Genomic DNA, 23,538 nt, shown 5'->3' on the forward strand with positions numbered 1-23,538 from the left:
TTCTAAATAACATTAATTTTAATATCGTTTTACCCCCGTCATATAAAAGAGACTGTAATATGTTTTGAGGGGTTGTTTTTCTGTCCAGGACATGAAATGTTACATAGTGTAAAAATGATGTCATAGTGATTGTGTCCCCCCCCCCAGAATTATTTTAACGCGTTTCTCCGCAGATTCAATGACGAAGTCAAACATATAAAGGTCGTGGAGAAAGATAACTGGATACACATCACAGAAGCCAAGAAGTTTGAAAGCCTCTTGGTAGGTTTCATTGGCACGTAGATGCTATGAGTCGAGAGGGTGGGTCATACCATTAAGAAGACAAATCTGGGGTATAACGTTGAGATGATGAGAAATCCATGCGATGACGGGCTGTCTTTGCGCCGTTGCCCCCGCAGGAGCTGGTGGAGTATTACCAGACGCACTCGTTGAAGGAAAGTTTCAAACTACTGGACACCACGTTAAAATACCCCTTCAAACAGCGAAGTGGCCCCAGCTCTCGTACGGCCCCGAGATCCCCAGGTAAGATCAGCTCCCCGTCTTTACCGAGACACGCCGGGTTCCACCGTGCGGACAATTGGAGGCTCGTCTCCTAGGAACGGCTTATCGTACGACTACTTATGCCCATAGTCCAAGGCCACATAATGTGAATGTAATATGTTATGATCACGTAGAATCAAGTAAAGAATCTTATTAATCTCACATTTATTTATTTTTTCATTATCCACCCCAAAAAATCCCCAAATTTTATTCCCTACAGTCTCAATTTGCCTATAATCGTCCATGGTTCAGCTATAGCTTACTTTGCTTTTGGTGACGGGTCGTCCTCTCCTTCCTTGGTTAAGCTACAATGGGATTTTTTTGGGCTTTTATCTCGATTTGGTTGCATTGCGTTGCTTGAAAATGTTTTATTTTCTTCTTTTTTCTCTGTTCTTCTTCTACCTTTATGTTTTTTTTTCTGACCTCTTTGCAGCCTCCTGCGCTTCCTACAACTTTTCTTTTCTCAGTCCTCAGGGCCTCAACTTCCCATGTCCGAATCCACCCACTCCATTCTGGTCAGGTACTGCCACCTTTCTGCCTTCGTACACGTAGGATACAGTGCCCCCATGTGGTCATGTTCGGGCACTGCATGCGGCATGCCACATTTGGTTGCTGCTTCCCAGTACTTTCTTTAAAAAAAAACAAAAAAAAACTTTTGCTTATTAATATTAATATTTTAACGCCAGTTTGAGAAACTAGGTAAGAATTAGATGACTTATTGGCCAGTGGGCAGATATATAAATTAACGTTTTTATTTTGCCAGTGAATAGGCTCATACCATGAATACTCAGATTTTATCGTTTTCCTCCATTTTCCTTTTTTATGTTTTCAGCATCTGTCTGATTTTCTGTTCCTGATAATTTTCCCCAAACTCTTCCGCTTCCTTCTGCTCTTATTGTGTTAAACATATCATTTCAACCATATATTCCTGCATTTTGTGGCAGAATAGCGGCTGACGCCTCGGTGGGCAGCGTCGATACCGAGATACCCCGTTCTCTATCGAACCCCATTCCACTTTACATCATGTTCATATTATTAATACATTTTATTCATACTTGGTGGGTAAAGAGAATGAATAGGCAGCCCATCTTCAAGCTTGACTGCTTGTTGATCACTGGTATCTAAGACACTATAACCAGTTGGGTTTCGGAATAGCCCTGCTTAATTACAGGTGAATCCTTAGCTCAGTAATGTGTAGCTCTACCTGTGTTCAGGCAGTGAGCTCCTAAAAATATTAGCTGGATCTGTGAATCCTTAACATTCCAGCTGATTAACACTCAGTCGATGTTTCATTATTCCTCGTCTTCTCCTCTTAGTCTTCACGCCGCGTCCGATAGGAACCGCCGTCGCCAGGTACAATTTCGCAGCTCGAGACATGCGGGAGCTGTCGTTACGGGAAGGGGACGTTGTTAGAATCTACAGCCGGATAGGAGGAGACCAAGGATGGTGGAAAGGAGAAACAAATGGAAGAGTGAGTAGAAGGAGTTAGATGGACAACCCAGAGGAAGCTCAACGTGACGAGTTCAACCTGAAATGAATTCCTAAAAGTAAAAGGCTTTGTAGGACATATCTGACCCGGGCCAGGCCGGCTCATCTAACTAGAACATACGTGTCCTCCATTTATATAGCTCAATCCTGACGCCTTGGTAGAGGAGTAGAATCTTATGCTAAGCAGATATTGAGGCCATGGACAACAGTCTATCTTTGGTGGAATGGTCAGGCGTCGATCGCTCTTTCAATGTATTTAAAGCATAAAAGGTTTCCAGGGTAACGCGTTTGTCCTTTCTACAGATCGGTTGGTTTCCTTCAACCTACGTGGAAGAGGAAGGAGTCCAATGAGTTCTCCGACGCCAGATCCGGTCCTGCCTCCTTCCGGGCGACATGTTTCTTTGCACAAAAGACTCTGGGACTTTTCCCCTTGTTCCTTGAAACGCTCCAGCATTCCAACCCACGAATCGGTGCAGATCAACAAACTCTCTTCCCTTCTTCAATCCCACTGCTGTCCTGGGTTTGACTGGTCTTCCTCGTTGGTATTAATTGTATATAAGATTTATAATTCTGACGTATGGCAATCGAAATTTAAGAGGAAATTTATGTGGAATGTTGGCTTCACGTATTTTAAAAAAAAAAAAGAATTAAATTCTTTCCAGCCCTGGCCATCTCTTGTATCTTATTTTCTCCAGTATATTCCAGTTCCATCCCAATACGGTCTGCGGTGTATCTGGGACTGTTGATCTGTCGGTCTGCAGGCACGTCCTCGGGTTCCAGGCGTTCGCTACAAACCTGCAGAGCTATGGAAAAGGGCATCAAAGGGATCTTTCTGGCTCTGATACCCCTTAACGGCTTCTGAATTTCCAGAGATCTTATAGATAACGGTCCTTATCGACTTCTTGTCATAGCAGGCGTTAGACCAAGATGCCTTCTTTATACCGCATCTTTTTCGCATCTGGTAGAGTCTTCACTCCCAACCAGCTGCCCCCTTCCTCGTCAGACTGGTGGGCTGCTGTATTGCCATGGATGGTCCTAGTAGCTTCCTCAGACACATTTGTTAGAGTAGATGAGACAAAGATTTGCCCTCTGTCCCTCGCTGGGGCAGATTCAAGGGTGGTAAGTATCTTCTTCTTCTTGGTCAAAAAACCAAATATACCCGGCTGCTGTGTTTACTATTACTGTCTATTTTGTTGCCAATGTAACCTTTAAACGAGGAATACGGATTACAGAGTCCAATTACAGACTGTGACCCTTCGATATGATGTTTAATTACAGAGGTTTTTGCAAAGTTTTAATTTACTCAGAAGGTGGTAGATAAGTGGAACAGCATCCCAGCAGAGGTGGTAGAGGGTAATACAGTGAGGGGATTTAAACACGCATGGGATAGACATATGGCTCCTGAATCTAAGACGAGACCAATGACTGATTAAGGTTTGAGTCTTTACAGATTAGATTGGGCCGAATGGGGCCGATCTGCCGGCAGATACTTTGTTTCTATAGAGTGTAGTTGCTTCTCCCTTTATATTCCGGGGGGTTGGGCTGCGCTCTCATCTCGAGCGCGTTTCTCTATTACCTTTCCCCCCCGGCTCGGTCTCCTATTTCCAGCGCTCGGCTCAGGTGCGTCGGAAAGCCGGATCAGGTTGACAGCAAAGTAACTTTACCTGGAAGGCGCACGGTGAAAACAGCCGGCGGGTTCCGGACAAATTCTTATTCCTTTAAACCCCGTCGTAAAACCAGGGGCACAGAACCGAGCGGGTTCCTCGATACTATGCAGGTAAGCGTTCTCTTATTATTACTTCTTATTAGTACTGATCTGGTCTTCCATTATCTGGGGTTACCATGGAAACATCCATAGCCAAAAATCTTATCCCAATGTTTTGCAAGAATCCATTACGTTCCCATTTACTATAAGATGTTTTTATGGGGGTTTTAGGTCCCTAAATAAATGTTTACATGTTAGATTCAGACTGACGCAGATAAGTGGGACGACCTCCCAGCGGAAATGGTAGAGATGAGGTCTCCATACGGTTAGGGGATTAAAACCTGCATGGGATAGACATACGGCTCCTGAATCTGAGGCCAGACCAACGACTAACGCATTGAAATGCCAAATATATATATATATCTAATGAGAAGACGCAGCACTCCTTCCCTAAACGTTACAGCCGCGCCGTGAGAGCACAAAGGGACTCTGGTCATCAATTATCAATTATTGCAGAAACGCTGTAAATTTACTGAAACAAAGAAATAGATTTAGGTCCCAGAGACGCTAATCTTGCTGTGTCCTGTTTACGCATTGTACAGCGCTGCGGAATACGATGGTGCTATATCAAATAATAATTATGATGTAAACACCAATTTATTCAGTGCTGAGGCGGAGGCAAGTCGTTTATTTACTGGGTTCTAAACAAGATGTAACTGGGCACAAGTGCAATATTAGGACCCCGATGCGGTGGGGCCCTAGGCGGTTACCTTAGGTGCGATGAGTGGGCCAAAATTCTTCCACGGCGAAGGTGGTTAAACCCCCCAGTTAGGGATCCAAAGATGGGGGGGTACCTGCAAGAGCCGAAATTCTTATTTTGTCTTTTCTTGTAGGTAACGTTCTGCCGGCTGCGCACGCGCCAGTGGTGCTTCATCGTCTTCAATGTTCTGCTCTTCCACGCCCTGCTGTTCGGAGCAGACTTCATCGAGGAATACTTCCTCCAGGCTGCGCCTTTCTCCTACACGGACGCCAAGTTCATGGAGATCCGAGAGCGGGCCAGAAACCTGGACGCGCGTCTCATGAATGGCAACGTTTCCGAGTCGTATCTGATCAGCGGACCCGACCTCTGCTCCGGCAGAGATGTTTTCTTGCTCTCCGTCGTCTTCAGCGACCCAGAAAACAAGACGAGGAGGGACGTTATCCGGCGTACTTGGGGTAACGTAACGGCCTTCAAAGGTCGGGTCGTTCTCACGATCTTTGCTTTGGGAAGGCCAGTCTCGGAATTCACCCAATCGGAAGTCACGAACGAGTCAAGAATCCACCGAGATATAGTGGAAGGACGTTTCCTGGACGCCTATCGGAACGAAACGCTGAAGATGATCATGGTGATGAAATGGGCAGTTACTTTCTGCCCCAACGTGAGATTCATCCTCAAAACCGACCAAAGTATGTTTGTTAACATCAACAGCTTGGCTGACCATCTTCTCGGCTTAGACACGAATTCTGAAGACCTCTACACGGGACGAGTAGTCCATCAAAGCGTTCCTGACCGAAACCCCGGTAGTCTAAATTTTATCCCGTGGTCATCCTATCCAGAAGCCTATTACCCGGATTACTGCGGCGGGTCTGCTATGGTCGTGTCCCAGGACGTAGCTCGGAAGGTCTACCTGGTGTCCAAGGAAGTCCCCACGTCTGTTCCATCTGATGCCTTCATAGGCATTTGTGCTGAGAAAGCGGGGGTTCTGCCTGTCCACAGCGCGCGGTTCTCCGGCTCGAGGCACATCAGATATAACCGCTGCTGTTACGAGTTTATCTTCTCGTCTTTGGTTGAGAAAGACGAGGAACTCTCTTTAGCCTGGAAAGACATGACCGCGGGAGAGGAATGTACCATTATGAAAACGTACTATGGCCTTGTGTCCTGCAAAGTCTGGGCTTACATAGACAAGTTTAGTTATTTCAATAAGGATGAAACGAAGCACATGTTGTCCTTTTAATTCCTTTCCCTGTAGGATGAAACTTTGTATCCTCCTGAGTGGCGTAGAAGTCAATGAAGGAGGACACGGAACACGTGTGAACCCGCCCCCCCCCCGAGACGTAAAACCAGATGCTTTTTACATATTTAATCCTACGTTGCTATAAGGTTTCTCTAAGTAATAGTGCATACGGCACTAGAAATGCTTATTGTAACATATAATATTTATCATAAAGGGTGAATTTAAAAAAGGCAATTAAAAAAATATATATATATATATTTATCCTGTATGTAAAAATAAAAGTGTGTTTTATTATAGTATTTTATTTCTTGGCTGCCATTTTTGTTCTAGGGGGAATTGTGTGAAAGGCTGCGGGTAACGGTTGGGGGGAAATAGAGCGATACCTTAAAGACCACCGGCTTCCGTGGGAAGGTGATCGGGCGTTAATGCGGAAATGGGCCGGTAAGGAAGCTTCCGTATTGCATGCTAAAAATCCATAAAGATGTAAAAAAAAAAAAAGACTGTAAATCTGAAAATATGTATTTTATGGCTATTTAACCCGCAGCTTTTTACCGTCCCTTTAATTCCCGTCTATGGCGAGAGGTAATTTTGCTAAACACGCAGAGCTAAGCGCTTTTGGCTTCTAACTTCTGTATTCAGGGAATTTGTTCTTATTTATGAAGCCCGGGGCGGTGTTTCGCTCAGACGAACGAACAAATGTGCAGCGGCGTTTTCTCACAATGACTAATTAATATGACGGAGACCTCGCGGGACAGGATCATGAACGCGATAACAAAACGCAAGATTACATTCCACAATTTTATGTCAAATATGAATTATGCAGGCATGGCAATTTTCTTATTTTACAGGAATTTCATTATATATATATATATATATATATTTAATATATAATATATGATATATATAATATATGATATATAATATTATATATATAGATCGGATGCGTATATATATATATATATATATATATATATATAATATAATATTATATATATATCATATTATATATATATATATATATAATATTATATATATAATATATTGCAACAAAAGACTGGATGAGAATCATGGGTGTTAAAAAGTGGAAGTTCCACTAAAGAATATATTGTAGACCATGTGGATGGGGTTTTTTTTTTCTTTCTAAATCTTTTTCCTAAATATTATATTTTTTTGTTACTTTAAATGTTACTTTAGCTGCCAATAATCCCCAAAATAATATTTAAAATATTGTTATAAAGGCGTATAAAAAAAAAAAAAAAAAAGGAAAATCATATTTCTGGAAATTTAAAGAAAATATAAATCTAATTGAAACCTATAATAATAATATACGTGCATACAATTTCTAATAGGCCACCTCCTCATTGTACAGCGCTGTGGAATATGATGGCGCTATGTAAATCAATAAATAATAAAGTTAAAGGAGACCCGGCTATCCAGGGCTTCCCTGTTTTGGAAGAGTTACCAAAACCTCCGCCTGGAGGCCACGAGCCTAAGAATTAATAAATTAAGACAGATTATATGGTTCTTTTCTTCCATTGCTAACTATGTATCTATAGCATTATGACAAATGGCGGGCCACTTGTTGGCTGCCTTTGGGAAGGACCTCCGTCTCCTGACATGGAGCCCCCCGAGCATCAACGTGCCAGCTAGTAAAGGAGTAAAGAATAGATGGGATGCATATAAAATGGTAAGGATGAGGATACAGGCTGTATAAAGGCGCGGCGATGGGGGACAGGGGTACGAGGATAAGGAACCGGGTAGAAGAAACTATGGCTATAGTCTATGGAAAGCAGGCGGACTCATGGCTATCTCCTTATTTATTTTTTTCCCTTCGATCACATCTGTTCCCCCCCTATAATTAAATGTCTGATTTACAAAATGAAGAAAAAGTTGGTAAGGTAATAGAGGCTATGGGGAGAAAAAGGGCTGTCAGAGAGAACAGGGGGGAAAGAGACGGGTAAAAAGAGATGGGGGGGCTGGAAATAACTAGAGGGGTAGGCAAGGGTTACAAAAATAATGTAACTAGATAAGAAATGGAAACGTAGAAGACAATATCATATAATCCCAGGAAGGAAGACCTCGGATGTCTGGTTACATTGTCTTTATGGACGGTTTTGAGGAGCACCAGTGGTCCCCGGAAGACGACGTTAGAAAAGCATTGCATGATTACATAGCGATGCTTCGCTTTACAGCGATGTATGTTGGGGATCTAGCGAAGCGGAGAACGGAGGAGAACAATGTATAGGAATTGAAGCAGAAAAGCTCACCGCATCTCGTGTCATTAAACTGGATCTTAGCAACCGCTGAATGTCTTGCCCCTTGACTTGGCTCAGTTATGAGTGGAGGAGAATCGGATAGACGGAGGAAGGAGAGACGATGAAACGCGTTCTACAGTCAAATCCCCGTCTCCTCGAGGATAGTCGGCGTAACGTAAGTAACGTGGGGGTCCTTCCCATTTAATGCTATATTGACTTATTTTATGCTATGTTATTATTTAAAATATTCAAGCAGATGGGCTATGGGGGGGGGGTACGGGGTCTATGCTTCACGCATGCGAAACTGTGCGCTCTGCAGCAATTCAAGGGTTAACCTCTTTTTGGAGGAGCAAGAAATGAGGCGGGAGTCGAAAGAATGAAACCGAGAGACGGGCGTTAAAAATAAATGGGAAAGACGAGGGAGTCTCAGAAAATAAGGGGTTAATTCTGATGTATTTTAAAATCCCATCGCATTTTTTTGTCATCTCTTATCTCTCGAAATGTTTGTAACGAGCGATGGTTAAATGGGGGATTGGAAACTCATATTAATACTTTGGTTCTGAAGACTGGGGGCTTTTCCTGTCCATGAAATAATTTGTGTGCGGAGAAGGACCCCAGACTCAGCCGGTGGGATCAGAAGTAGATGTCCTTAAACCAATACTAATGCCTAAAGTCCATCACTAAGAACATATAAGAACCTTCGGACCTCAGGGACTTATCTTGGCCTCTCCGACAGAATTTTATCGATGGAAGCCTCTGATTTCCTGACGGAATCTTATGGTCTCCTCGAGAATTCTGGTTCCGTAGACGGTTAACTGTTTAGTAGACCTCTCGTTATAGAAGGTTACGCGTTGGCTCGTGCAAGGTGTCCGATTAAGCCATTGTTCACACTCCAGACACATGAATATGTCGGACTGAGCTGGTAGCCTCATCTATAATGTATCGAGCCCATTAGCGTCTTCTATGCCCGGCTTTCGGCAGCAGGTTGTATCCAGTATCTCGCTACATATTGAATTTCCCAGACGCACGGAAAGGCCAACAGGTCTCTGCCCCAAGAAACACATATAATCTTATTATGTGATTTGTTTCGTAGACAGAGACCTTCTATAGAATCAATTTACAATCTATAGAATCAATGTATAATGTATAGAATCAATTTACAATCTATAGAATCAATATACAGTCTATAGAATCAATGTATAATCTATAGAATCAATTTACAATCTATAGAATCAATGTATAATCTATAGAATCAATTTACAATCTATAGAATCAATGTATAATCTATAGAATCAATTTACAATCTATAGAATCAATGTATAATCTATAGAATCAATATACAGTCTATAGAATCAATGTATAATCTATAGGATCGATTTATAGTCTATAGGATAAATAGAATTTATAAGAGGCTCTAACAGAAAAAAACAGCTTTAAAACCTCATATAAGGAATATCCTCCGCACCTTTGCATGCGTTTAGCTGCGCTGCTTTGACTTTCAGGCGTTCGCATGGTGGGCTCATCTGAACAAGGAAGAGAAGATGGCCGTAGCTCACCTACCGTGCGTCTCCCTGAAATGCACATCGATGGTGATGGACACGGTGAACTTTAGCATTGACTATTTGTCAGCCTTCATCCCCAACGCGTTTAAAAGTTCCTACACGAGCACGGTCTCGGAAGGTCTTCTAGAATTAAAAGCTCCGACGAAAAAGACGGCGTCCTCCAACTCTGAAGATCAGGTAACGAGAGCTTGTTACATAGTAAATAGTCGAGGTTCTCAAAATCCAAACCCAGACAAGTAAAACGCGCGGGGTACTGACTTTACGATTGTGAGTCCGGGAAAATATACATTAAGCAAATAAACCTTACCAGATCTGTCACCGTAATTCTCACCTCTAAAAGGTTTAAACACATAACTTTTATAAAGTTTAAGATTTTATTGCACCGACCTATCAGAGTCTGCATTTGTGTCACGTGACAATTAAGCGTTCCCTAAAGATAATATGAATGAAGCAAAAGCTTACGCAATTAAATAATCCTCTATTGTAAGGGTCAGTTGTCCTAGGAATGTTAGGTTTCTAAAGATAAATTTAGTGATAAACTGTTAAATTTGCTGAATAGGTGGAACAGCAGTTTTAGAAGACGCTAACAGTCGTTTGGAAATGAATGCAAAGTTTTGATTTATGAAACAGAATCCATGCAGAATTCCGATAGCTATCGCCTCTCTCATGCTGCTTCTTTCTGGTCCCGTCTAATTTTAGACTTCGCAATCCAACTGCAAAGCGGACAGAAAGAGGTCTCAGGGGGTCTGCAGACGCTCAGACGTACATCTCACCATGCAGTACGTGGGAATGGGCTTATCCGGGACCCGCGAGATGATCAAACCAAGAGACGAGGTGGGGATGTTCCAGCAGATCTGCGGAGGAGAGAATATCTGTGTGTATAAGGGCTACCTGAGCCCAGGAGGTAAGTTATCAAGACATTTCGGCTTAACGTTCCGGACGCTCTTAGCATGCGAGGTTGAGTGGAAGATCCCTGACTCGTGAATGGATCCATTGAATGTCTCTGGCAAGATACTTAGTCGCCATTCTCTTCTTACTAATGGCTCTTCGCTTGGATACTCTGGAGAGATCTCAATTGAATGTCACGTGTCGGTCATCCCAGATGATGTCCTTGTCTTGCATTTTGAGACCAAGCGCTTCCCGGTCAAGATAAACAATGACCATGATCTAGCCTTCAATGCCTATCCTCACATCACTTAAATAATTATGGTAATTATGATACGAATTAAGCAATAAGGTCCTCCTGCCATGAGTCTTATTGATGGACGTAGCTCCGTCCTTCTAACGCATATCAAGGGCTCATTGGACATTGCTAAAGGAACGTTATAATTCCATATAATTCTGTTACATTGTTTCCAAAATTGCAGAGACTTTCCAGTTTGTGTCCAGACGTCATTTTGGTTTCCCGTTCAGCGCCAGCGTATACGTTAATGGACTGATAGCCGCTCGGATGAGCTCGTGTTGTGAATACAGATACCACGAAGGCTTTCAGCAGGGGAAACGGGGCTGCTTCCGGATTATCCAGCTCAGAGGAGGGAAGCCGTGCTACAGGTACGATTTACGGGGATAACGCAGCAGCCTTTTCTCGCCCTACAAACATTATAACCCTTTATTCTACAGAACCCACAGGGGTCTTCATGTATGGCCAACACGTCCTAGTCCCATTCAAACGAATGTAAATAAGCCATTCTATGTCATGTAGAGGCTCTCGTCTCCATGTATTAAAATGGTTTCAGGTTCTCTGAACCTGAGGATGGGTTTTGCAGACCTCAGTACTGAGCATCTCCCTCCTCTAGGTCTTTAGAGGTCATTAAAGGGACAGCAAAGGTCAGGATAGGCTTTAAAAAAAATGGAGATCTAGGACATGGGCCAACACCAAGACTCTCTCGCAGATAAATGTCTTTGTGAAGCAGTAGAACGTAACTTCTGTCTGTGTATCCTCTAGGTGTATAGATCTCCTCAATCAGAAACATTTTCGAATAAAATCAGAAAAGGATCAGATAAAAAGCAAAACATGCGAGGAGTCTGCCAGCAGAAAAGACAACGGTACGTACACGGCCCTCGAGAAGAACCTCGAGACTCCAGATATGGATGCTGATTCGTACCCTGAAACGAAGAGGCAGGAGACGGGGATAAAGCCCGGGACTCTGGGAAGATTACCACCCATGCCAAAGGGGCAACAGGTATCTTCAACCAAATGGAGAAGGCGGCTAAAGAAGAAACGGCCACCAAAGGAACAGTCCGACTCGGAACAGGAGAATTTACGCCTTAAGGATGAAAGAGGACGTCGGAAACCTAAATCAAATCAACCAGATATGGGAGGTAAGGTGGGAAGAGAGCCTGAAGCATCGTGGTTTCAACTTTCTTTCATTAATTGCAATTAAATAGTCTAGTGGCACAAATACAAAAGTGAAAAACAAATGTGTGGTCAAAAATTCAATGATACCTTAGAGAAGACTTTATGGTATTTTTAGGTAGGTTGAGGACACACAATAGACCACAAATGGTGTATCTGTCCACGCTCGCCACAACGGTGACCAAAACTGGTCGCAATACGGCTAATATCATAACATTTACAAAAGTCCCTGTTTCTTAAATGTGAGTCTGGTTTTCAGATGATCCTCCGAGGAACTCAGCAGTAGCTACCAGTTATTCCACTAAACTGATGGCTGCTTTGGCCAAAGAGACCCCCTTGTGTTCTGAAGTGGAACTGAGTGATTCCAGTGACAGCAGCGGAAGCCGAAGCGTTGCAGGTGAGTTTACACGATGCATATTCCCCGTACGTTGTATGAAAATGGGATACATAAGGAGATAAAAAAACATTTAGTGATAATGCAATTTCACCCATACGGTTGCCGTGGAATTAAAGTAGCACACGTATTGCCTACATGACCCAGACCGTGTCAACAACACGAACAATGGGCCCAATTTAAGGACTTTTTTTTTTTTTTGTATGCAAAAATATACTTTCATGTATGCTGTTTTCTTAATAAACACGTTTTAGAAACCTACGATCCTCCTGGTGATGTAGATGAAGCACACAATGCAATGCCAATGGTTGACCTCCAGGAGGCAGCACAGACTCAGAACGGAGAGGAGAGCGAAACCGAATTGCAAATTCCTGAGACTGGTTCGGGGAAAGCCGAGGAAGATGGGAATGCTCTTCTTAGCCAGGTACATATCTATTATTCTTGTATATAGATATATCTACAAACAGCGGGTCACGAAAAGATCTTCTGTGTCAGAGATTCAAGTCAAAGGTTCCAAAATGAAACAGCGTGTTGGCGTTTGCGGTGGCAGCGCGAGACCTGCGCGACAGAGGAACCCCGTGCGGTGTCTCTGCGCTTCCTGGGATCTGTTAAATGTTGTACGAATAGATACCGTAATATCTATCATGGCCCCCGTGGCAAAGGGCCAGTGTTAGACAGGGCAAACACTCTGTTTTGATCGTTCTCTCTCGTCTCTGCAGATCACAGACCTGATCTCTGTGCTTCATGAGTGCGACGAGGTGGACGAGTTGGTCCTTAGGAATACCGGTATGACAGACGCCCTGCTGAAAAGTCTCGTTACGGCTATAGAAACCAGCAGGTCCCAGGTGGAGAAGATAAACCTTAATTTGAACGAGATTGGGCCAGCTGGCGCGGAAACGATTGTCCACCTTCTGGAGGAGAAACCTTGTGTCAAAAGTCTCCTGTAAGTTATTGCTACGTATTTGTTTCCACCACAACCTATCTATCTATCTATCTATCTATCTATAAATATATATATATATATATATATATATAATCCAAAAAACGTTACTTCATAAATCATAGCAAAAGCTGTAATTGGCAAACATCCCTAATGGAATACCTCAGCAATTATCTTTAAGTATTTTAAGGTGACCTAAAACCTCGTTTTTACCGTTTTAGATTATACGGGAACCAGCTAGGAATCGATGGGATAAAATTACTTATGCGCGGCCTATCAGAGCTACACGTGTCTACCCGGGGAATGGAGAAACCATCTTCCGATATATCTCGAGTAAGACCGCTTGCGATTTCTGAACTGGACATAGGAGGCAACCAGATAGGTGCACAAGGTCTTCTGTCTGTTGCATCTTTTCTTCGGCTTAACCCACCTCTTAAGTACCTGGGCCTGGCGCAAAGCAACGTCAACAGCTTGGATGCATGGAAAGAACTATTTGGGGCGTTAATTGTCAATTCCAATCTAACCCACGTGCTTCTGGATGAAAACTCTCTGGGTGATGGAGGCGTCTATGCCCTAGCGGAGGCGCTACGGTTCAACAGAAGCTTGCTCATGGTTGACCTCGACAGCAACGACATAGGAGAAGCAGGCGGAGAGGCTCTTGTGCGAAGCTTGACGACCGATCACGGCAGCGCCGTTAAACACATAAGCCTGGATGACAACCTTATGAGCGAAGAGACTGTAGACAAAATACAGACGCTACTGAAACATAAAGACAATCACTATATTGGATGAGGTGCTGCCTAATCAAAGGGCAACCATCTCCTACTGTTATTAAACTCATGTATTAAAACTTTCGTAGCCTCTGTGTTAATGTTAGAAGCTGCAGTGCTTATGTCTGTATGTCTGTATGTCTCGCGTACGTCTGTCCTCCGTCGGATTTGGCACAAGGTGATTTTAACCCCTTAGTGACAAAGCCCGTACATGTACGGGCTCAAAATGCATTGTTTTCAATGGGTTTTGGGACCGCCCATTGTCCTTAAGGGGTTAAGGCTGGTAAGAGAAGACTCGACGAGGACGTCATCACAGACCAGCCCGTTAAGGAACACACTTCTGTATTTATACACAATTTTGTGTCGGGTTGCTCTAATTAAAAAGTATCCCTTAAAATGATATATTAAAACAATAGAGGAAACTGTCCACCCGGGCTCTAATAAAGCAGTGTATTTCCTACAAACATTACAGGCACATGGAAAGCACTGCCAACATCACATCTAATAAGGTACTTGCTTTAAGCGATTCAAATAAGTGCTTTTTTTGGCTGGTCCGATTTCCAGTTCCTTAATCTGACTCGTGTCCCACCGGAGCTTGGTTGGAGAGCACCAACGAGAAATGTCCGTCAAAGTTCAGAATAACAGCCTATTCTGCTCCTTCCACAGCCACGGTCAAGACGGCTTTGACGTAGTAAGGGCCTTCTCTGAGGTAGGCGCGGAGCCTCAGGTAATGCTGATTGCCAAATATTTCAGCGATCGTTGGGGAGCTCACAAGTGCTTTCACCAGCACGAATTTGGCATCCTTGGATTCCTTGTCCGGGTCTACGGTTCGATCTACAATGTATTCTAGAAATCCGGGGCTTTCGATCATCAGCTTCTGGGCCCAAGGTTGATTTGCAATAGCCTAAGATGGGAGAGAGCAGAAAAGTTAGGATCAGTTAACATGTTCAAGAAAATGTTAAAACCCCTAACGCGTTCCACACGGATCACAGCATGGACATGAGTTAGGTGTCTCCTGTCTGGTCGTCTTAAAATGAGTCTTGACCGAGGTAGCGCCAATGCGTCGCCCTCTTTTACCCCCCTTCCCAAATAAATACACAAACACAAAGTAAACAATATAATGCTTTATTATAGTCAACTTATGGAAAAATAAGGTCACGGTGCAGTCCGCTTTACGCCTTCCACACCGTGACACAGATATAAATAACTTTATTAATAGAAAATAAACTTTATTATGTAAACACCATATAATAATATAGCGATGCACGTGCCGCACCACCCGACTTACTTACGACACGTGCAAGACTTAAAACTAACAATTGTAAACCAAATGTACAGGTTACACATCGTAACCCTAAATTGTAAACAACGACTGAAACTACCGAACCGGCTGGCACAGGCGTAAAACCGTAAAACCGTAGAGACCACCGGCGTCCCCTGCACGGCAGCCATTGTCACTGCTAGGATTCACCAAGGCACAAGCCCAGGGAGTGTCCTGCACTTAGGCCGAGGGCCTGTGCACCACGGGTAAAACCACACCTAAGGTGGTTAACCCTTGCTCTATGCCAGCTTGATAACCAACCGCCAAGGAACAGACAATTAAAAGAAAGAGAGGGGTGGGAGGGAGGGAAAGCTTTTCAGGTCAATTGAAAAAGTGACCTAAATGGGGTGGGCTCCCATATATATAGTGACCCCCACCCCTAAGCACAGTAGGATGATTCACTCCTATCATAGTCAGCCCAGGGCCGTCAATCAACATAAACTGACAGCCCCCTGAGCTGACTCAGCAGAATTTCAGATAAACAGGAAAACGGGAGGGGGGAGAGGGCTGCCTGTCGTCCCCTCAGTCATGCGCCCTTCTTGCTCCATACTCTCGCCTGGGGCTTTCTTGAACGATTTACTTCGAAATCACCCCAATAGTCTACCTTTCAATAGAATGATTGGGTTTGGAAAATGGTAGCAGAGGAATATATAAAGTCATCAAAATGGTTTCAGTGCAAGACGCCATACATTTTAGAAAGTGGAACTAGGTTTGCTTAGAGGCTACCGCCACTGTTGAATTTTAAGGAAATCAATAAAAACATTTAAATTGTGAGATAACTTATTTTATACAGATACATAGATGACAAGAAAAGAACTAATTGGCCCATCTAGTCTACCATTTTTTTTCTTATTAATTCGAATTAATTTATTAATTAGAATAGGTGTATGCACGTTGCAAGTCGTCTTATACTCCTTTGAATTTGCATTAATCTAAATATTAAATTAGTAAATCCTTCTCTCCTCGTTAGTGGCACTCACCGTGAAGACCTTGAGTCCGCCGCAGTGCAGCTCAGGGAAGGGCTGGCAGACGATGCCCCTGAACAGATCAATGGGTTGGTTTGATAGGGACCTGAACCAGGATTCAGCCATAGCTAACAGATCTTCTGTATGTAGATCGGTCTATAGAAGAAATGCAAAAGGAATAAAAAGGTTGCTTCTGTACGTCTGCATTTAAACTAAATGAACTTATTCCACCAAACATAACCCAGGTTTCCCCAAACAAGTTACTCCGCAAGTTTCAACCATATCAAGTACCCAAGGCGTCCAGGTGAACCTAAATGGGCTGTAAACAAGCTAGCGATGGTTTCCTTCACTTCCATCGCCTATATAAGCTTTTAGTGCATTGTCCATTTAATTTGGGTAATGAAAATCTGTATCACCACGCGAGAGGGCTGAGCTAATTTTACCCAATACTCAAAAATAGCTTCTTCCAGGCAGACTTACTGGCAGGAACATGAGAGCCGCGATTGCGTCCAAACATCTCACTCGGAGTTCAGTAGGGGCATTTTTTGCATGGTGCCCAGTCCTATTGAAGACGCTCTGAAATTTGCTTCCTAGAGGGGAGAGGTCATAAAATACACTGTAAAATCGTCACCTCCCCTGAGGGGCTGTTCATCCTACTTCTCGAGATAGGAAACAGGATTATGGTAAGACCACCCAGACCTACACAGCGGTATTAAGGGGTGGTTATTTAGACCAGCGCCACTTATTTCCTATAAGATATCCGATAAGAGTAAACAAGTTCACCTGTCTTATGTAGCACTTGCTTTCCTTCTATGTTAGAACCCAAAACTCCGAGTGTGTCCACGGCCACTCCTATCATGGTAGTCTCGTGGCCCTCCGCCATACTGAAGACCTTCTCAAGGAATGCTGGGTAGTGTTCACAGATCTGCTGTGGGCTGTCCATGATGGCAAGGTTCCCAAAGAACTTTATCAATCCTATCGATCGAAACAGAAAATTAGAGTCTCATACAAGATGCCTCAAACCGTGCGCGGCCCCCCTGCCTCAAACTGTCTAGGGCCCAAGTATCCAATAGCTGAAATAGAGGCAGAAACTAAAAGGGTTTAATTGATGTCCTTTTTATGGACGCAAAACAAAGTGGCACAAAAATACCTAAACTGCATAAAAGCTATTTTTTTATTTATTTATTTTACTCTATTTTTTTTAAAACCCAGGGCTTCACACTATATACTCTACAGGTTATCACTGAGAACGGCCGGCACCTGGCAAATAGAATCCAGAGAAAGGATCGGCGTCTGCTCCCACGATCATGTTGGAGATTTTGTCGATGACGCCCTGCTGAGACAGATATTTGCGGCCGTGCGAGGTGCTGGCTAAGGAAGTCACCATCTCCGTGCAGGTCACTCTAGAGAAGATAATAGAGAGATCGGAATTAACACAGCTAGGCCACGGTCTAGAACAGACTGCAATTCTGAGATGATGGACAAGCTAGTTTAATAATTAATTCTATAAAAAGTAATAAAAATTCATAGGCTACAATTTTATATATAATGGGTAATTAATATCTCCAGTGCCCTCCCTTCCCCGCTTCATTTAAAAAAATTATCTACTTTCATATACATCACTGCTTCTCAGCACTGGGGTTTATTACAATATGTGAATAAACATAATTAATATACGTAAAACTTTTATATTCAAGTATAAACCAACATAATTTGGCACAATTAAAACCTTATATTCTTTTATTGGTTTACCTGACAAGGACATCATCCCCTGTGAGCTCCTGCAGTAATCGCGGCACCAGACCGCTGTTTGCGCAGCACTTCAAAGACTCCTCGGACACAGAAGCGATCTCTACAACCAGCTGAAGAAAATAATCATGTTAATAATGTAAAGCGAACACACATGTAAGAGCCAAAGCAAAATATTAGGACGCACAAACGCAAACAAAATATTATTGGGAAAAAGTGAAATAAAAAAATAGATAACTTGATTTTGAATTTCTCAACATTTTAGGTGTCCGTGTTGGGATTCCTGTGTTGAGGTGGGTGGCAAGAGGCAAGGAGGGGCAGCTATGGAAGTGGCCACTTGCCCACTGTACCTGTAGCGTCATGAGGAGGACACGTGGGACCCACAATGGAGGTCTGCGATACAACAGCAGAGCCTCCATTTATTTTTGACCTCCCTGGGCCGGGGTTTAGGGAGATCAGAAGATTAGAAACGGGAATCTACGAACCTCATAAACTCTATACCGCACCACGTCACTGATCGCCATGACGTTTTTAACGTCTGTCAGCAAATTGCTTCAGAAAAGCACGTCGAGGCCGGATATCGTCTGAGAGATTTTTGATAGGGATTTAATCGCCTAGAAAGGCAAAAAACGCAGTTCAGTCAAACATACGTAAAATATTACACATTTTTGCTGGAAAATCTAGTTTTTCGACAATAAAGGGCTATATTAAATTTATATCGCATATTAAAAAAGCGCATTATTTGTTTTTAGATAATACCCATTGATTTGGAACGGCTTCAACGTAATAAAAATATGGGAGATAAACGAAATTAGGTCGAACGCCTCCATTCTCTTAACATTACACGGTTTTCTATTTAATTTACAAAAATCATTTTATAAAATAAAAAGGACCGATGATAGCAGAGAGAAGAAATACAAAAACAACACAGACCTCCTTGGCTACCGATATTTTATCTCCTCCGATGCACAGGATAATTTGTTTCAGGAGATCAAGGTTGGTGATTATTTCTGTCATCGCCTGCGGACACTCCACGATCCTTCCAACCTGAAATGTAAAAGTATGTGACCGAGCGGGGCAGATTAACTAAACGGCGACCGATATTTATCCTTTTAATTCTGCAAACAGTGAAATAGCTCTCACGTCATAATTTACAGTGTTAATTCGACCCAAATTATTAGTAATACTATATTTCTAATACTATAAGAAGCGCGAATCCCGAGAATTATACATAAAGTGCTAATAGTCTTCTTTACATTTTTTTATTCTTTTAAATTTCAAATTCCACATTTTTTAATTAGAATTCTTTTAAAGAAGCCAAAAGCATGTGCAGAAACAAGAAATTTAAAATTAAATTACATTTTTAGAACACGGTACTTTGTTTTTGATGGTTGCGTCTATCGTAAGATATCAGGATATTCCTTACGGTACAGATTTTGTGGAATCACTGATTTGCCACTCCCCCCACACCCCTCCCAAAATATATGAACCTTTTTGCACTAGGTTTCTCCAGCCAATCAGATCAGTCTCCTAGACGTCCTGGAACACAATAATTTCCAGAAAATAATAAAGAATTCCGTATTATGCCCATTTTGCTTGTTTACTTACTTGCGCTATAGTGAGGAGTTTCACGGAATCATCGGGGTGATAGAGTCCTCTCTGAAGTTCTTCTTTATAATTTCGGGCAACCTGAAGCGGTTCGAGGGCCTGTAGAAATCTTTCCAGTATGGCAACGCACATGGCAACCTGTTCTCTGCGAACACATAAATCACCAGTGAGTACAGGCAGTTATTTCAAAGAGATCAGAGCATGAAAAGAGGAAATTAACCGCCGTCCGTACCGCTTTCTGAGGATGCAGATTCCTCGACTTTTGGATTTCCGCTAATATTATCAAAAGCAGAGAAAAGCAGAGTGTGCCCTGAACTCAAGAACTCAATCACTTTTAGACTCATTACCTTTGCTCCTATAGACCACCATATTTTTACTGGTATTCAGTGTATTTCTGCTGGCAGCTTCACCTACCCATTTTATTTATTCCTATCCTCATGTTGCAGTCATGCTGGCACCAGGGCTCTTGCTAATCTAGGTAAATCATGACCCTGTATGTCTCCGCTTATTAAACTGCTTGCATGACGTCGCTGATATGGGGGGGGTAGGTGCTTCCTACAGCCCCGTGACCTTGTTTGCTCTTATGGGTCGCCATCTTCATGGATGGCGATGGGTGCCCGGGGCTATGGTGCTCTGGCGTAAAAGCAGGGGCACCAACACCAGAAATCTCACTATCCCGACCCACGCATGTCATCGAAAGTCAATGCACCGGGTTACGATCAGTTAACCCCTGTGGAACGGGTGACCTACACATAGACCGGCTGATCACGGCAGGGGGAGACTTGTTCAACTAAAAGATGAGACATTAAAGCTACGTTACTAGTTATGGGGGGCCACAGGCCTGGCCGGGGCATAGTAACACCCTCTAAAGGTGCTGTTCCACTTTGACAAGACATGAGGTTTTAGAGGTTAGAGGCTGTGTGAGGTCACACTTATTTTGTTCTGGCCTACTACAAGGCAAGACCCTCATTATATAACTATCCCTCTAGATTGTCAGCTCACGAGCCGAGCCCTCTTCACCTAATGTATCAGGTCGTCTTAATCTGTCAGTTCTAGTTTTGTCAGACCCTTTGAATGTAGGGACTGTAAGAAGCGCTGTGGGAATCATTGGTGTTATATAAAGAAAAGATAACAATTATTATAGCTTGATGGGTAAGATCGTGGTGTTTTCTTTTTTACTCCAGTTGTAGTTTTTGCCCCATAATATAATGTTTTCAGGCAGCTGCATATCAGCCGTTTGTATGAGTTCTTGCTCTGTTATCTACTACACAAACACCCGACTCCTTATCATACTGCCTGCGGGAAACAATAGAATGGCTCAGTCTTATCCACCCAGTCGGACTCTCTGACTAATGAAAGTCTATGGAGGATCGGACTTCATTAGCATTGCCATAAAGCATCAGCTCAGTGTGGGGTCTGAGCTGGGAAAGTCACCCAAAATATCACATGACTGACAGCAACGGCGGCTCCAGGTCTGCAGACAAAGGGAGTTTATTGGAACAAAATTATGTAAAACCAGGTTTTTGGTTAATGACGACCCTTCAATGAAATCTGAGCGTTTTTATATTTAAAATCCTGCTTCCATACAAAGTGACCCAATTCTGGAACTTTTTCCCCATCAGAACAAGTGTTTTGTTATAATAATATAATAATATTATATATATATAATAATATAATGGACAAGTTGCTAAAAGGAACCTTGGTGATGATCCATTAAAGAGTTAAGGTTTTAAGGACTTTTCCAATCCTTTAACCAACCAAATCTCTTCCAATTCTGAAAATATATGCGATTAAAGGGGAAAGACCCCTTAAAATTTTAATGAAATCTACCTGTATTTTTTGACTGCATTCAATTATTTTAATATTTAATTGTGATATCCAATAAAATCATTGACTTTTTATAATGACATTGACTTTGCTTAATACCTTTTAATGAAAAAAATATGTGAAAAACGGTAATTTATACAGATATAAGAGCGTTTCAGGGGACAATTGGGGTAAAAAAAAATATATATATCGTTTTTGGGGACAGAAGTCTCTATCAAGATGGTGTTTCCCTGAAACATAGACACCCGATCACTCTACTCTAATAATAATTAATTTCATTAATCATTTAATAAATATTAATAATTTATAAGCAGATTGGATGACGGGGAAGGGTGAGAATTCATATCTAACAGCTTTTTTAAATTTCATTTTAAAATTTCGATTTAAAATTCATCAATGAAAAAGAGGAGAAAAGCTCAGAAAAGCTGCATTTCAGTCCAGGACCGCGGTGACCTCCGCTCTTCGTGTTCACTTTTGGTTTTAGCACCCAATAAACTGAATTTCAAGTTGTAAGCAGCAGAGGGAGGGTTGGGAACAAGCAGCGGGCACGGAGGAGAGGTGAAGGAGCTGATGACGGCTCTGGAACCTTCTCAAAACACTCCACGGACCTCTTCCCACCTCCGTCTGAAGCTGCCGAGGCCACCAGCTCGAGACCATGGGCTTCTGGTCCCAGATATGCCAGATACCAAGTTCCAGCTGGCCTCGTCCAAGCTGGAGCACAGTTCTGCTGGTGAGTTTTTGGACGGGGAGAGAAGAGAGGGGATGGGAGAGAGACGGGGAGAGAAGAGAGAGGATGGGAGAGAGACGGGGAGAGAAGAGAGAGGATGGGAGAGAGACGGGGAGAGAAGAGAGAGGATGGGAGAGAGACGGGGAGAGAAGAGAGAGGATGGGAGAGAAGAGAGGGGATGGGAGAGAGACGGGGAGAGAAGAGAGGGGATGGGAGAGAGACGGGGAGGGAAGAGTGAGAGGTGATGGGAGAGAAGAGAGATTGGGGAGTGTGGGAGAGACATTTCAATATATAAAGGGATTTAATAGGACAGGAGGGAAGTTTATTTCAAAGGAGAGGAAAAAAGAGACCGGAATCTAACGCTAGAGAGTCAGAGGCTGAGATGCAATGGAAGTTTTACTTTGCTGAGAGGGGTGGTGGATAGGTGGCACAGCCTCCAAGTAGAAATGGTTAAGATTGATACAGTGAATGAAATAAGATAGACCATGACAAGTAGTTAATGGAAGATGAAACATACCAATGTATATGGGTTGTGTGTGGATGTATGTTGTATACATGTTATGGTACATATGGTATATTATATAGTATATACCCAATGATATCCCTAACGAGCTGAACGCACTGTTGGCACTTAAAATAAGCTATAAGAGTAAGGGGTATGCTTCTGGATTATTAATAAATACATGGAATTCTGGGAACTGTTTAACCCTCGGAATATCCGTCTTTGCGTTTCAGGTGATGATTGGCTCCTGTTTAATGTATCCGGTAATAAGGAGCCTTTATTTCGGGATTCACTCCTCATTCACTGGCAGTTACATTCCCGGCTCCCATTCACTCGCTTTCATCAACTGTCCTAATGAAGAAATTGCAAAAGATATTGCCAGGTAGTAATGGGTAGTGGTTGATATGACGACACTTTATTACAAATAAAAATAGGATATTATCTCCAGAAAAATGTTATTCCCTAAAAAAATTGTTGTGTCTCTTTGTAAAACTTCGCTGATAGCCTCCACACCTTTATCGCGAGGAATCACGCTGTATAAAGAGGAGACATCGATTGTCGCCCAAAGGTAATTAGATGTCCATTTTATGTCTTTTAAAATGTTCCAAATGTGTTTTGTGCATACGAAGGGGCAAGTGGGACATATTTTTGTAAGAAATAATCCACATACTGCGAGGTGTTACTGGTTAGTGAATTAATTCCACTTATAATGGGCCTACCGGGTGCATTTGCTAAACTTTTGCGGATCTTTGGCAAAAAATAAAAGACTGTCCACACTGCCTCCCAGATATCCCTTATACCCCCAGATATGCCTTATACCCCCAGATATGCCACT

General features: G+C 42.7%; 4 protein-coding genes across 7 annotated transcripts in view; 3 read left to right on the forward strand and 1 right to left on the reverse strand.

The window, feature by feature from the left end:
• Nucleotides 1-2,697, forward strand: part of VAV2 (vav guanine nucleotide exchange factor 2) — an 84,279-nt gene extending 81,582 nt beyond the window's left edge. For 2 of the 4 annotated variants that reach the window (XM_053473520.1, XM_053473521.1), the window contains 5 exons: nucleotides 174-261; nucleotides 399-522; nucleotides 974-1,060; nucleotides 1,857-2,011; nucleotides 2,332-2,697. In XM_053473520.1, coding sequence (XP_053329495.1) covers nucleotides 174-261; nucleotides 399-522; nucleotides 974-1,060; nucleotides 1,857-2,011; nucleotides 2,332-2,379 — 502 coding nt within the window. In that variant the 3' untranslated portion in view covers nucleotides 2,380-2,697. The remainder of the gene's footprint in view (nucleotides 1-173; nucleotides 262-398; nucleotides 523-973; nucleotides 1,061-1,856; nucleotides 2,012-2,331) is intronic. The other 2 variants (XM_053473522.1, XM_053473523.1) reach the window with 1 other exon arrangement.
• Nucleotides 2,698-2,955: 258 nt separating this feature from the next.
• Nucleotides 2,956-6,541, forward strand: B3GALT9 (beta-1,3-galactosyltransferase 9). Its single transcript, XM_053473267.1, has 3 exons — nucleotides 2,956-3,035; nucleotides 3,637-3,805; nucleotides 4,627-6,541. The coding sequence occupies exons 1-3, from the start codon at nucleotides 2,956-2,958 to the stop codon at nucleotides 5,725-5,727; spliced, it is 1,350 nt and encodes a 449-aa protein (XP_053329242.1). The 3' UTR covers nucleotides 5,728-6,541.
• A 2,741-nt stretch (nucleotides 6,542-9,282) lies between these two features.
• On the forward strand, nucleotides 9,283-14,068 carry LOC128503227 (uncharacterized). The gene is made up of 8 exons (XM_053473268.1): nucleotides 9,283-9,721; nucleotides 10,244-10,448; nucleotides 10,912-11,095; nucleotides 11,490-11,866; nucleotides 12,160-12,297; nucleotides 12,549-12,718; nucleotides 13,014-13,237; nucleotides 13,456-14,068. The coding sequence occupies exons 1-8, from the start codon at nucleotides 9,524-9,526 to the stop codon at nucleotides 14,024-14,026; spliced, it is 2,067 nt and encodes a 688-aa protein (XP_053329243.1). The 5' UTR covers nucleotides 9,283-9,523; the 3' UTR covers nucleotides 14,027-14,068.
• A 372-nt stretch (nucleotides 14,069-14,440) lies between these two features.
• On the reverse strand, nucleotides 14,441-19,789 carry LOC128503444 (26S proteasome non-ATPase regulatory subunit 5-like). Its single transcript, XM_053473536.1, has 9 exons — nucleotides 19,648-19,789; nucleotides 18,973-19,086; nucleotides 18,525-18,653; nucleotides 18,043-18,152; nucleotides 17,551-17,693; nucleotides 17,074-17,265; nucleotides 16,771-16,880; nucleotides 16,306-16,446; nucleotides 14,441-14,908 (listed from the first exon to the last, which is right to left on the reverse strand). The coding sequence occupies exons 3-9, from the start codon at nucleotides 18,561-18,563 to the stop codon at nucleotides 14,651-14,653; spliced, it is 993 nt and encodes a 330-aa protein (XP_053329511.1). The 5' UTR covers nucleotides 18,564-18,653; nucleotides 18,973-19,086; nucleotides 19,648-19,789; the 3' UTR covers nucleotides 14,441-14,650.
• Between the last annotated feature and the right edge of the window lie 3,749 nt (nucleotides 19,790-23,538).

This window comes from Spea bombifrons, chromosome 8, assembly GCF_027358695.1.
Source record: "Spea bombifrons isolate aSpeBom1 chromosome 8, aSpeBom1.2.pri, whole genome shotgun sequence".
NCBI classification, from domain to species: domain Eukaryota; kingdom Metazoa; phylum Chordata; class Amphibia; order Anura; family Pelobatidae; genus Spea; species Spea bombifrons.

What these genes read in the sequence shown, in the direction of transcription:
- LOC128503444 (XM_053473536.1), bottom strand. Translation starts at nt 18,563, where the DNA reads ATGGCGATCAGTGACGTGGTGCGGTATAGAGTTTATGAG. An exon ending in GGGGATGATGTCCTTGTCAG is followed by an intron (nt 17,694 to 18,042) that starts GTAAACCAATAA and finishes TATCTTCTCTAG; the next exon opens with AGTGACCTGCACGGAGATGG. An exon ending in CTCTGGATTCTATTTGCCAG is followed by an intron (nt 17,266 to 17,550) that starts GTGCCGGCCGTT and finishes TTCGATCGATAG; the next exon opens with GATTGATAAAGTTCTTTGGG.
- LOC128503227 (XM_053473268.1), top strand. Translation starts at nt 9,524, where the DNA reads ATGGCCGTAGCTCACCTACCGTGCGTCTCCCTGAAATGCACATCGATG. An exon ending in CCTCCAACTCTGAAGATCAG is followed by an intron (nt 9,722 to 10,243) that starts GTAACGAGAGCT and finishes GTCTAATTTTAG; the next exon opens with ACTTCGCAATCCAACTGCAA. An exon ending in GGAATGCTCTTCTTAGCCAG is followed by an intron (nt 12,719 to 13,013) that starts GTACATATCTAT and finishes TCGTCTCTGCAG; the next exon opens with ATCACAGACCTGATCTCTGT.
- B3GALT9 (XM_053473267.1), top strand. Translation starts at nt 2,956, where the DNA reads ATGCCTTCTTTATACCGCATCTTTTTCGCATCTGGTAGAGTCTTCACT. An exon ending in CCCCCTTCCTCGTCAGACTG is followed by an intron (nt 3,036 to 3,636) that starts GTGGGCTGCTGT and finishes TCCTATTTCCAG; the next exon opens with CGCTCGGCTCAGGTGCGTCG. An exon ending in GGTTCCTCGATACTATGCAG is followed by an intron (nt 3,806 to 4,626) that starts GTAAGCGTTCTC and finishes CTTTTCTTGTAG; the next exon opens with GTAACGTTCTGCCGGCTGCG.